The sequence below is a fragment of the Poecilia latipinna genome, unplaced genomic scaffold (assembly GCF_001443285.1).
Source record: "Poecilia latipinna isolate Pla-1442-1.1 unplaced genomic scaffold, P_latipinna-1.0 Scaffold3189, whole genome shotgun sequence".
Lineage (NCBI taxonomy): Eukaryota > Metazoa > Chordata > Actinopteri > Cyprinodontiformes > Poeciliidae > Poecilia > Poecilia latipinna.
The window spans coordinates 5,537-19,375 of NW_015115805.1; the positions used below are offsets into that span (position 1 = coordinate 5,537).

Consider the following 13,839-nt stretch of genomic DNA (forward strand, 5'->3'; position numbering starts at 1 on the left):
ATGCTGTTAAACTTCTAAACCAGGACCCTGTGCAGCTCCCTCAAGAGAGATCACAACTATTTCCACATTATAACACTGCCACCACCATGCTTTCATTCATTACCAACCAGGAAACCTTTTAAATGTTTAGCAAATGAGTCCAGGTTGCTACCTCAAAATGTGCTTTATTGCTTTTTTTATTAATTAATTCTGTGGTCACTCTCCAATAAAGCTTTGCTGTTTAAAATGTGCAGCTTAATTTACATTTCAGCTCTTGAATAAAAGAAAAATAATTGTAAAAATCTCCTAAAACTTTCCTAAATCTAATAAATTGTTTATGGAAACTTCAGTAAAACCTCTGTAAGATCGTATAGATTGGTACTTCCATCCCTAAAACAGATCAGCCTCTCTCTTGTTACCAACACAACTGATACATTAATGAAAGCCAGGCCAGGTGGGTTGGATTTCCCTCCTAATGGTAGCGGTAGGTGTGAGGAGCAAGCAGCAGGTTGTAAAGGATGAATAACAGCAGAGATGTTCAGTGTAAACAGGCAGTCAGAACCGTTCTGTTTCCTGCAGCTGTGTTTAACAAGATCAAGTCACATTTCTGCTCCGCTGAACGCAAACAGCCTGCAGTTTAATGAGAAGCAGCAGGCGTCTGCAGTGCGTTTACACAAAGGCACAAATAATCAGTCATAAGTAAACAGAATTATATTCAATCTGAAGCTCAGAGGTGAGTTGGTAGAAACCCATCCAACCTCTGATGGAGTTTATTCATCTTCTCACCTTCATTCTGCCTCCATGATGGGACAAACTCAGACGTTTGCATCCACTTTTAACCGCCATGAACATCATCTACGTGGCGACATTTCAATGTTTTATTTGCGCTGGTCTTTTTCCACCTTGGAGATGATAATTCAACATGAACCTCCAAGCTTCTGGCATCATTTTGGGTGGATATTTGGTTGCTCTTGTTGGCAGAGTTTGCTCTGTGGAAGAGACATGACAAAGTATCAGTCAGGGCTTTGGGAAAGCTATTCCAAAAACTTAATGTTCGTCTCTTATTGGCATCATTGTCCTGTTGGAGCACTGAAATGTGCCCAAGTTCAGTCTAACAAACCCACTGTGTGCTGCTAAAGTCAGAGGCATCATTCAGCTCGTCCATGCATATATTTCATGCTGAATTCATATTTTTTGTGTCTTAGTTTTATTCATTTTTGCAGTTGCACATTTTATGTTTATTTCAAGCTGTAAAGGGAATTGGTCACATGTCAGGAAGGCGCTGGTGTACCAACTGTAAAGCACGGTGGTGGCAGCATGGTGGGTCTGTTTCATTGCTTTTGTTTCAACAAATAATGGGGACAAACAAATCCAAATTGGTTCATTAATGAGTAAAGTCGGCCAACGGGAGGATTTTCCTCAGTGGAACTGTTTGGACTGAAAATCCGTTTGATACTGAGCAGTTCACCATGAAACAATGAAAGTTTAACTTTTAACATGTTTTAACTCTACAGCTATGTTAACGGGACACGTTATGCAGGCCATCTCTCACCAACTAGTCTCACAATAAGATCTTTATCAGTTAAACATAGCTTTTTTTGCTCTTCAGACGGACATAAAATCTTTTTATATAAACAGTAAAATATCTAACCAAAAACATCTCCAACATTTTTATGCATGCTTCTGCACTTTGTTGGGTCTTGGCACCCAGCGTGGCTAATGGGATCGTCATGTCTGAATGTCTCCCTGCAGCCTGAAGTCGGAGCATCCGTCACATTGAACCCCCGACCAACACTTTGAAGTCATGTAAATGAGAGCAGTTTTCCACTAAAACCCAGAAAACCTCTTGGCGTTGAACGGCTGTGATGCAGCAGGCGGCTCCCTGACAGGAAACATGACAGAAAAACTGACTGAAATGGGTCGAAACCTAAAAGCTTGTGAACTTTGACAAGATATATTTATTAGCTTCCAGTTTATGAAGCCATTTTTTATGCTTAATGGGATATTAGATGCTAAGAAAGCTGAGAGTTTCTATACTGATCTGTAGATCACTAGAAATGCAGCGTCTCTGTCCACAGATTGCTGAGGCTCAGATCAACTTGTTGCGTCACAAGACGTGGCTGCAAAGTCCAAACCTGAAGCATCTTCATACTTAAGAGAATGTTTTTGAGCCAAAATGTTGCATTTTAGGCATTTGTCTGCTTTTTCTGAAGTGGGAACAGCAGCAATCTTTGAGGTCTTTCTTTTTTGTTTGTCTTTTTTTATTTAAAACCCTCAAACTATTTCAGTTCCAGCTGTGGCGTCTGCCGCTGGGCCAGAGTAATTTGTCTGTATTTCCACATCATTTAGCAGATGTTTCTTCTCAAAGCAGCTTCTAAATAAAGAATTTATTTATCCAATAAACACATCGGCCAGTCTAACAGCTTCTCAAACAAACACACCGAAGGACAATATACAACGTAGTTCGTTTTAGCTCTTCTGTTTCTTTCATGATTTTTGGATTTCTTATTCTCCAAGTGCAGTAGAAAAGAAATAAAATATTTTAAAATGTGTTGTGTTAAGCTTGTTATCCATGTATTTTATGACAGGAGTTAAAAGTTTAGGGTGAACGTTAGAGTAAAGGGAAGGAGGCCGTATAAACCGTAAAGATTTGTACCTGAATAAGTGAAACCCCAGAAGAAACATGAATAAAATGATGTGTCGTCTGTTTCTTTCTGCAGGAACATGATCAAGTCCTTCTACACCTCCAGCTTGTTGATGGACGTTCTGTCTGTCTTTGGGGAGCTTTCAGACGAGGTGGGTGAGAACGGACAGCAACAACGAACAAAACGACCTGCGTCGTTTCATTCTGCTTTAAGTTATCAAAATAATTTCCCCCCATCCTGTTGGGTTTACAGTACAGTTATGGATAAAACAGAGTAAAGGCTCAAACAAAGCCCAGCTCCATTCATCACTTAAAACGCTCTCAGACTGTGCAGCATTACCATTATTGTTGCAGTTGATGGTAAACTCATTATCTGATACTATCTCAGCTGTTTGTTTTGAAAGCTTTGACTCGTTTGTTGACAACCTAACTTCCCAGGATCATTTTCATTCATCCTCCCATTAATCTGTGCAGAGTGGTAAGCAATTACCAAACTCCTGCTGCTCAGCCAAACTACCCAACGTGATCAGAGCCAAACGCGTTCAAAGATCCTGGCGTGTCCCGCTGCATTCTGGGATAAATGGTGGGCAAAGGTGTTGGACATTAAATCAAAAGGAGCATTTGTCACAAAGCACAGAGAGGCTGATTGAAGGGGAGCTGCTGGAGGAAATGCTGTTCTGTCCTCATTCATGTCGGGAACAGCAGCAGCTTCAGATCTTCAGACACCCGACGCACAAATCAGAACTTTAACATCTTTTTTCTGCTAACTGTTAATGGCTAAAGAAGAGCAAATGAGTAATTTCTTCACTTTCCTACATATTAGAGGATCCAAAGGATTTCTGCAGATTATATATTTTAAACTTTATCCAGCTTAGCTTGTAATTACATTTAAAGTAGCACAAATCCTAAATAAGGAGTGCAAAGTCAAACGATCTTTCACGTCACATTTAGCATCATTTCAAAACTGAATTGATCAGGTTAAAAAGTGCAGATGAGGAATTTCAATTCTCCCTGTTCAACCTGAACAGTAAAGTTTCCATTTGAATCTAAAATGTTTCTCCATTCCTCGTCTCCCTGCTGAATATTTCAGATGAAACCTGAAACGGTTATCATAAACTGTCTCCAGTGAAGCCAATATTGCATCAGCCAACATTTATAAAAATGTGAATGAGATACAGTGCATTGGTAATGTCTGGTGGAATATTTAAAAGAATGATGTAACCAGACAGAAACAAAATAAATGTGCAAATTCTGATGTTTTAGAGTCTTTGGGTCACAAATGGGGTCTCAGGGATGTTTTTGTTGGGCTTTTTTTGTTGTTTTTCTTAATTTAAGAGGATATTTTTTAATTATGTGCTTCTGTGTTCATGAGGCCTGCAGTCTGTTATATTGGTAGTTTTATTTGAGGTAAATCAAAGTGAAAACCCCTCTGATTACGTTCATATTCAAATTTTCCGTTAGTCAGTGGCTTAACGGATGGATCAGTCCGTCAATAGTGTGGCTGAAGAAAACAAAGCTGTAGTCTCTCCTCCTGAGTCATGAAAACATCAGCTGAACTCCAGTTTTGTTCTCACCGTTTGACTCAGACAGGAAAGCTCTGTGACTTGGCCGGCAGACGCTGGTCCTGCACGGAGGTGGTTCTGGTTCTGGTTCGGCTTTTTCAGCAGAGCTTCATGTCTCTGATTTTCTGATTCCAATCCTGACGCTGCATGTTGGACAGGTTTCATCCTGACCAGAGTGTGAAATGAGGTGTGAGTTACTGTGAGCATGTCTCCGCCTGGACCAGGACTTACATAATTAACAAGGATTATCAACCAATCAATCAATCAAATTTTATTTGTATAGCACATTTCAGCAGCAAGGCAGGATTATGAGGTTTTAGTTATAAAGATTCAGGTGTTATTTATGTTTTCAGTGATTTTGTGAGTCTCTTCCTGTCTGTGGGGCTGCAGGAGCCCACAGTGCTACTCTTTCAGCATGAAAATCAGAATTTTAACAGGTTCGTTTGATGCAAAAAAGGATTTTTAACAGTTATGGGAAAATAATCGTATTCATACAAAAACCCTGGATTGGGTTATGTTTTTCCTTCTCTTCCTTCCATTGTGGTGGAAGCTGGATTGTACAAATAATTGTATTTTGCCTTTCCAATTAAAAAAATTAAATGAAATAATAATAATAATAATAATAATAATAATTGTATTCACTTCTGTCTCTACAAATGGCAAAACTTCCACATTATTGGTGGAAAATGTTCAGATTTCTTCATAGAGCATATGAGGCTCTCTCTACCAGGCTATCCAAGCTGCATTATTTTAGAAAATGTATCTCAGCTTGGGAAGCTCAGAGGGCCATAATGTTACTTAATATTATTGGCTGGCATTTGCCAAACTGCCAATTCAGGAGCGGCATTCATTTCTCTTGTTGCTGATTTGTTTTACCTTCAAGAGACGCGATGAGGAAGACAAGATATTAACATATGCATTAAACAGTTTCAAACGGTTAATGATTAAGGTATATTTGGTGTTTTAAATGATTACAGTAGGCAGCTAAAAGCATTTTAGAGATGCGCTCAAGCATTTGGACTTTAAAGCTAGGTGCTAGCCAGCTTTGCTGGTGGCTATGGAGGGAGAGACGTGCTGGACATTACCCTGTCCCTTCCCAAGCAGAAGAGACATTTGTTTTTAGGAATATCTTCTCCATTAGTCACCTGTTACTTGAAATGTTCACATGAAAAGTCGCCCTCCTTTGCTTTTTTAGTTTCATATCACATCAGTGTTTCTTTCCCTGCTGGAAATGACCAACTTCAACCTTTAGACAGGCCAAGGCCAAACAAACACAGCTCTCGTCCGAAACGCCATTGTTTCTGAAGAACATGGCACTTATCTGGAAGAAGCAGGTCTTTCTACAGCCGCTCTTATCAGCATCACGTCAGTGTGAATGTGGCCGTCTTGGTCCTTTTTACCCCTTCTGCTCTTTTTTCCCACATTCCAAATATCCTGCCACCAAAACTAAAAAACAGCAACTGTGATTATTGTAGACCCACAGTTTCCTATCGCCTGTTATCCAGAAAATTCATTTTCTTATAGGAGTGACACAGAAAGCAACTATTTAAGGCTTTTTATGGTGAAAATGTGCCTCAAAGTTGGTATGATGGAAGACATCCTTACATTAAGACCCATCTTAGCATAGTAAAAGGCCAGTGTAACTCAGAGACATGAAGAGTTGGTAAAAACTTACAACGATTGACCAAACACCCAGACACCGGCTCTGTCTGTGAAGGCTGTCGAAACTGACTTCATGACATAAGACAGAGCCTTTCATTTACAGTTAATAAGAATGATAATTGCAATAAAGTTTGAACTCAAGACTCTGTGATTATCCTTCAGCAATTAATATTTATTCCTTCGTCACACTTTGTTCCAAGACTGACCTCCTACTTGTAAAATATTGGACGTTTTAATCTTTTCCAGAACATCCAGCACCGGAAGTACGCCCGCTGGAAGGCCACCTACATCCACAACTGTCTGAAGAACGGCGAGACGCCGCAGTCCGGCCCCATCGGCATGGATGAGGATGAGGAAGCAGGTGAGATCCTCTGATACAGTCTGTTCCTCCACAAGGCAAACACCCAGCCCCACTTCTTTAAGGAACACTTCCTCAGATGGCGGGCTTTAATCTGTGTGTGACGGTGTGTGTTCAGTCTGGCGTGGCATTGTTCTGGTTATCAGCTCTCAGGAGCTGGAAAGGCCTGCAGTCAAAGGTGTAGCCTCTGAAAGATTAGGAGAGTGTCAGGGGTAGATTAGTCATGTAATACGTTCTCACAGGCAACAACTTTCTGCTTTTTATATAAACAACTCTTTTTTTATTCTTCTTTTAGAATTGGATCTAAATGTTTTAGCCTTACAAGTCTTTTTTTTATTGCGTGAATAAGCTATGACTTAAAAGAAAAAAGAAATATCAGCTTCAGATCAACTTAAAGACTCTGACCTTTGCTGCCTTGAAAATCAATGAACTTTTATGCAGGTTTACACCATAAAACTTAACCTTTTATAGAAAGAAAGCCTTGGAAAACCCCTTTGTTTGAGCTCATACGACAAGATATGCCCAGGGACAACCTTTAAAGCTACTGTTTGGGCAACTATTTGTTGGAGGAAAATGGACTAGAAACTGTGGTTGATTGTTCCTGGTTCTGCAGAAAGTAATTCAAAAGATAAGAGACTCACTGTGACCTCTACCCACACACAGTGGACTAAATTTCTTGTTAAAAAGACAAAAAAAAGCAACTTTGACCACAGCACATTTTCCCAAAAGGTTTGTTTTTCTGTCCTACACTGCAGCCCAGATATGAGACGAAGACACGAGATTTTCCAGATTTTTTTTCTTGTCTTTTTCATAAACTTTGTAGGAAATTCTAAGTTTGGTAACTGTTGCATTATATACTCGCCCTTTGCTGATGACTGTCTTCAGTTTATTTCTTTGTGTTTTTCTTGTTTTGTATCCTTATCCTGACTGTTACCTTTTATCAGTCAGATCCCTCTGAGGCATTTCAAAGTAAAATGTCAGTGAAAAAACTTTATTTAGGGTGAATCAGAGATCCTTTCACCTTTTGCTGTGAGGCAACGATGCTACCGATGGCCCACTGTGAGACTTTTATCCTATTCAACATTGTAAATCACATCTAGGCACAGAAATGTACATCAGTTTCACTATTCTTTCAGCAGACAGATCATGTAAGGAAACAGCATCAGCTTTTAAGCTGTCAGAGCTATCTGAGACCAACCAGGAAACCAAACACAAACTAAGCAAGCAACCCAATCCACTAATCGACCAAGCAACCAAGAGATCCAGTAAGCAACTGGACCCAACCGTCCAGCCAGCATCACTAACGCAGCTCCAACCAAACCTGACAAACTAAACCCAAACCAACCAGAGTTGATCTAAAAGGAGACTAACTGTGTTATTATCATTGCATCAGTCTTCTACACCCTTTCTTTCTACACTGTCAGACTGAAAAGGCCAACATGTTTCTGACCCGCTCGGTCCAGTTTGGGTTTCTTCTGTTTTCCTGGATTCTTCCTCTGCTGTTTTTGATGGAAATCCCTCAGATCTTTTTTGGGTTAGTCTTGTGTTTCTCTAACAGCTGTGACAGTCTCACTTTAAAACAGCCCAGATGGTTTTGTGTGTTATGACAGAAAACATGTCAAAGACTTGAGATTGTATCACAGAGGATGGCGGATTATTTGACTTGGGATGTTAGAGACCTAGATGGATCAGAGTGATTCAGGAGTTCAGACCTTCTGGGACGGGTTAAGTGTGAAAGGATTAGTTCTCTGTGTTTTCATTGCGACTGTGAATCATTATAATCACTGAATCATCCCAGACCCAGATGACTTCAACCCTACGCTGAGCTTTTCCTTCAACCCTCGGGAATCTGCAACATCTGTTCTGACTTTCTTAGTTCATTATAAAAGTTTGATATTCTATAAAAAGCCTCTTGGGAACAGAACCAGACATTTGTTTTGACATAAGCACGTTTGGACTGAAACCTGTTTCCCTCCGTGGAAGAGGAAACTTGCAACATGCTTCTCAAGTCAGTGAAATTACGTTGAGAAATTCCTCCCTGAAACGAAGCCCATCTGCTGCCCACACCCACTCAGGCCACATGCATTTGGGTTTGTTTGACCCCAAAACATGGCCGCTTTACCATGACATCAACTTGTCAGAAAACACCCCAACGTCTGCTGGTGTTGCCGTCTCACTTTAACAGCTTGTGTTTTTTTCTCTTCCCAGAATGCTCTGTTGTCTCTCTGACGTCATGGTAGTTTATCCCCACTAATGTATAGCTGCTGCTGTTGTCTGCCTCGCCCTCGTCTGAGCATTTTACTGAAGGTTGCATCTGATTTCATTGGACAGTGTCTACAACTGTCCATTTTTAAGAGGAATAACTCCTTTTAAAACACTTAGAGCTAATTTTAGTAGTTAAAACACCAAGTATGTTTGTATATGTTGAGGAAAATATACATATTGATGAAAAGTTTCATGGCTTCTTTCACACAGCAGGCAAGAGTGACCCAAATCATTTTTCTGCTGAATTCTCAACCCTCTTCAAAAAGCAGGATATATCTCATAAAATGTCTTTTTAGTCATCAGCATTATGGTCTTTCTCACCTAAATGCACATTTTTTATATTACAGTTCTTTATTACGTTGGGATAATTTTACCGGGGGGAATGTTTGGTCTCAGAACGGTTCTTTAACGTCCCAACTGAGCTTCACTTGCCAGTTCACTTACAGCTTTAACATGGAGATATTTGAGGTGTTTTCAGATTAATTATGAATGTCATAAATTCTCAAGCTGATTTGTCATCTCATCAGCGACGCTCCGGCTCCAGGCCCATTCCTCTTCTAAAACGTATTTCTGGTTATGTTGCCATGAATTGAATTTAAACAGTTTGATGAATTCAATATATTCAAACTATTTCACCAGAAGCCATTTTTACTTTCCTGCCTCCTGATGGGTTTTGGAAAAGAACTAATCTGTTTGGATTGAGTGAGGACGAGGAGTTTCAGTCTGCAGACAGACGGGCTCTGCAGGAGGTCCGCTCATTTCTTTGACTCAGTGACTCGTCTTGGTTTTAAGGACAAGCTCTCTGGGAAACTGGCACTGATGTTTATGATCAAACAATCGTTTAAATCATCCTACACACTTGGAATCACTTGACAGTTTTTGGGAGTTTTAAACTTCATTAACTGGAACTTATGTGATAAATCAAAATCAAAATGTATCACCATAATTGATAATGTGGTAAATGCATGGAGATTTTTGAGTTTTTAGACCTTTTCCCCAGTTTATTTCTGGTTGGGGACGAATGCTGTATACATGTCCCCATGCTTCTCACCATATGATGACTTCTCACCAAAAATAGCATCATGACGACAACGCTTATCTGCTGGAGAGCCAGAAGGAAACTTGTAGACAGACTGCTGGAAATGCAACATGTTGCTTGAACACAAATGTTCCTGTGGTAACAGAACCGACAACACCTCGTTTCTGTTTCTGCAGCCTGGCGGTGGAACTTGTTTCCTTTCTTCGGTCCCCCTACCTCCACCCTCCATCCATTCCTTTCCTCTTGCTCAACACGTCCCTTTCCCAGCCAATGGAAAGTCAGAGCGGAGCTGCGGGGAGACAATGGTCTTTCTGTAACCACCACTGGTATATTTGTGTGGTGGAGGGAGTGGGAGCCAGAATGTGTGTCAAACAGTGTACTGCTCTCCAGAGGTTAATTAACCCACTTACACTGAATCCTATAGAAACAGGGCTCAGTTCCTGCTTTAAAATGCACAGAGAGCCACTGAGGCTGAAAAAACGTAAAAGAAGCAATTCTGAGCAGTGAAAAGTCAAAGCAGATTAATATTAGAGCTGCTGGCAAAGATGGGAAAATCTACAAACATGGTATGAATTATGAAGGCTGTTTAAACAAGCCAAACGTGTTTTCTTTCTGCCTCTCAGAGTTTGGAGCGGAAGGTTTCTCAGGACAGAGTTTCTCACATGGAGGCTCCTTCAGGGCAGATCTTCCTTCACAAAACCAGAATCAGGATCAAGGTCCAGCTCCAGGAATCGGCTTCGCACAGGATCCGGGATCAGGTCCAACGGGCCCCCCTGCATCGAACTACAACAACATCCAGATCCCACCAGGGGCCCACGCACCAGCCAACACTCCGGCAGATCTGCCGCCTCCTTCAGGTACGGCACTGAACATCTTTACACTCCAACACATGAACCATTCGCAGTTAGTTTCTCTAATCTACCCAAAAATTATGCTCAACATTTCCTTCCTATTATCCTGATATCTGAGATAGAAACATAACAGGAAATGTTTTCGATAGACAACCAGACAAGTGTTTAAAAACCACAAAGACTAAATACAGATGCTTGGTTTAGGATTAATGAAACTAAAACCACATGATTAAGAGATTAGAATCTCATGAAACAAATTTTACAAGATCTTATACATACACAAGAAAATTATACACCCCTCTATAATCATTTATTCATATTTTGCACAAGTTTAATCAAAAACGGTATAGAAACACAACCCTGAGGTACCCCAGCATCAAATGCTGATGGAGTGAATTAAAGCAGAAAATGTTTTTAAAACAAAATTTGATTTCATGCGTTTTAGATTTATTTTATTTTTTACAGTGAGATTTACAGCCTGTTTGTGTGTTCATGGATTCATCTATTCATCTGTTTATTTGAAACATGAAGTGATTAGTTGTTGAAAATTTGCCTATTCGCAGAGTATGTCTAAAATATTCAAAAGAAATGCAGTTTTTGAAGCTGAAAATACAAAGACGGAGTGTCACCGTTCTCCTGACTGGCGTTTGTTTGCATTGGTATAACGAGTGTATTTAGAAAATACTGGAGTATTCATGAATTTCAGCTACCAGCAGGCGGCTGTGGTCCCTAACCTCTGTGGATACCAGAGGTTATTTTAATGGGAACTCATTAAAATAGTGTCTGTAGTTGTAAAGCTGGGGCTGCTTTGGTTTATTCAAAGCTGATGAATCAGATTTCTTAGAGATCCCCCAAGGTTCTCTCCTTGGGTTCCTGAATATCTGCTTGACCTGTGTCCAGTCTCTCCTGGATTATTTTTTTACGGTTTCCTAGAGACAGAACGTTTGGTTCCTGTTCATCAGCTGGAGGTTTCTTTTTTCCCTGACTCATCTTTTATCTTCGATTTGCTCAGTTTAATGTTTTTTTAAGGATCTGCTCACCATACTTATGTGCAGATTTTCACAAACAATATTTTGATTTCATAACTCCGGCTTCAGTGTTTATGTGAGTTCAGATGTCAGGTATTGCCTCATCTCAAGCTGGAATTGATTCACTTGACCTCAGAATAAAAGCAGGATAATGATGCAGTATTTCCAGGTTTTTCCATGTACCAGCAAAAGAAACTGCATTGTAAATTAATGAGTTTAATCTGTTTTCAGTTTTCTGGCATTAAAGTTAATATTCCCTCCACAGAGACTTTTCAACAAACAAGTGTGTGTTTTTCTGAAGTTGAAGAAGTGGCTCTGCAGTGAAAGTTGTTTGCTAAATACTCATTGCATTATTTCCAGGTTGACATAAAGACATAAAGCAACATGTCTGAAGATGCAATTTGGTTTCTGAAGACAAAAGAAAGAAGATCTGCTGCAACACATGTGTGAAAGAAGCTTAATTTATCTTCCCATTAGGCAACATTTGACATCGGTTTAGCTAACGAGAACAGTTTTCCGCACAGTGAGCTGGCACAAGAAGTGCAAACACTCACTTTGTTGAGTTATTGTCTGGCTGGCATCTCGTCAAACATGTCTGCAGAGAAAAAGTGTTGATTAAGATTAAAGAGTGTCAAAGGTAAACGTGGAGCTCGTCCAATCGCACTAAGTGCTGACAGACAAGGTGTTTTTTCCCCTGGAAATGAGACGGATGCTGAAGAACTGTTATGTGTCCCCTGAGGGCCTCAAAAAGGACAACGTGTCTTTTTGTGCATTAATTTAGAAAATGCAGTTCCAGAAAAAGATAACCCAGGTTTTTCATGGATTTGTTGTTTTTCACAGCATTCAGGTTTACAGTATCACAATGCCAGAGGGGAAAGGTATCACCGCCTATTTGCAGATTTTCTGTGGAATGTGACTTCTAGTTATTCATGGAACATTTTAGATTTTTGTCATAATTCATATCTAAAATATTCTAAAGAAAAGTTAAGTGTTTTTATAGAGGTTCCAAAGTTTTCCCGGATTTCAGGTGTTGGCAAGTTAAAGATGAAACAAGTGTAGCTTGTTTGGAGGTGTTAAAGGAGAATGTGTCTTCTCTCCCAGCAAAATGTGGTAAAATTGTATCTTAAATAGCTACAAAACTTGAGGAGAAATGTTAGTTAGACTGATAAGATCAAAGTGTGGATGTATTTAGGGCATATTAGCTCAAAACACCTCCTACCAACCGACAGGCGCAGGAAACCGCTCAGAGCCTTTAAAAGTATTAACACCTTTTAGAGTTTTTAAGTTTGAACTACCACAAACTTCAGTGTAATTTCTGGTGATTTTATAAGTTAGACCAATTGTTCCAGAAATTTTGAAGTGCAAGAAAAATTACGGATTTTGTGATGTTTACAAATTTTTACAAAATGCCCTGTTTTTGTTTCAGTCCCGTTTATTTTGATTCCTCTGGTCGTTATTAGCTAATAGTAAACAGAGTCTGCAAGATTTCAGAACAAAAGCATCCGGAAGACAGAGAAACAGCAAACAGGACCAACACAAACTGTTTGGCTGACATGGAAAACTGAACATGCAGATCAATTTGAACGCAGTTGTCATGGTGAACCCTGGTGGTGGCATCATCATGCTGTGGGGGTTTCTTCAGCAGGAGCTGGCAGGATGGTCAGAGTTGATAGAAAACCTGATGGGCCTTCAAAAGACCTGAGACTGGGGTGGAAATTTACCGTCTAATGACATTTAGGAGGAGCAGTGTTATTGCCCAACTCTTTGAAAACCTTTTTATTTCTCTTAATCGGTTACTTCGTGATCGTTTAGTGTTTGTCTTTGTTGCTGTTGTCCAGGAGAAGCTGGTAAATCACTCCCTGCTGCCCGGTCGGTTCCTGCCGTTGACCCATCGCTGCTCAACGCCCAGCTGCAGGGTAAGGATGAAACACACTGATTGTGTTGGTTTAAAAAGGTCCTAATAATCTAAAAATGTCTCCAATGGTTCAAACCTGGAGATGTTTGTTGGTTTGTTACATCCTGAATGATTCATTTCATTTTTTTACAACTGTGGCCCTGAAACATTTCCATTTCAAACTGGATAAGGTTTTTATTCACACGGAGGACTTGACCGTCACCAGAACAGGAAACAAACATAAAAAAACTAAAACGCAGAAATAGTTGATCTGAGCTTAATTTGCTTTTTAAGTTTGTGTCCTCACAGCTTTATCCCAGTAAAACCTGGTCAAACAGCAGGGGGACCTTTAACCTCAGACTCATTTTTAGACGACATTTACTGGAACCTCAAAGAATTAAGATTTTATCTGTGACAGCTGCAGCATCAAAGTCTTAGAGAGATTTAGTTTCATTGACTAAATCACCTTAAAGCCACTGACGGTTGGTAAACTGCTGCACAGGAAGTAGAGACAGGACAGTCTAACCCAGTGTTTTTCAACCTCTTTTGAGCCAAGG

At 40.0% G+C, this 13,839-nt stretch overlaps 1 protein-coding gene across 1 annotated transcript in view; it reads left to right on the forward strand.

The window, feature by feature from the left end:
- vta1 (vesicle (multivesicular body) trafficking 1) overlaps positions 1-13,839 on the forward strand; it is a 32,964-nt gene that overhangs the window by 4,090 nt on the left and 15,035 nt on the right. Inside the window, exons 2-5 of the mRNA XM_015023065.1 lie at positions 2,700-2,775; positions 6,094-6,208; positions 10,133-10,366; positions 13,227-13,304. Of these exons, the coding sequence (XP_014878551.1) occupies positions 2,700-2,775; positions 6,094-6,208; positions 10,133-10,366; positions 13,227-13,304 (503 nt within the window). The remainder of the gene's footprint in view (positions 1-2,699; positions 2,776-6,093; positions 6,209-10,132; positions 10,367-13,226; positions 13,305-13,839) is intronic.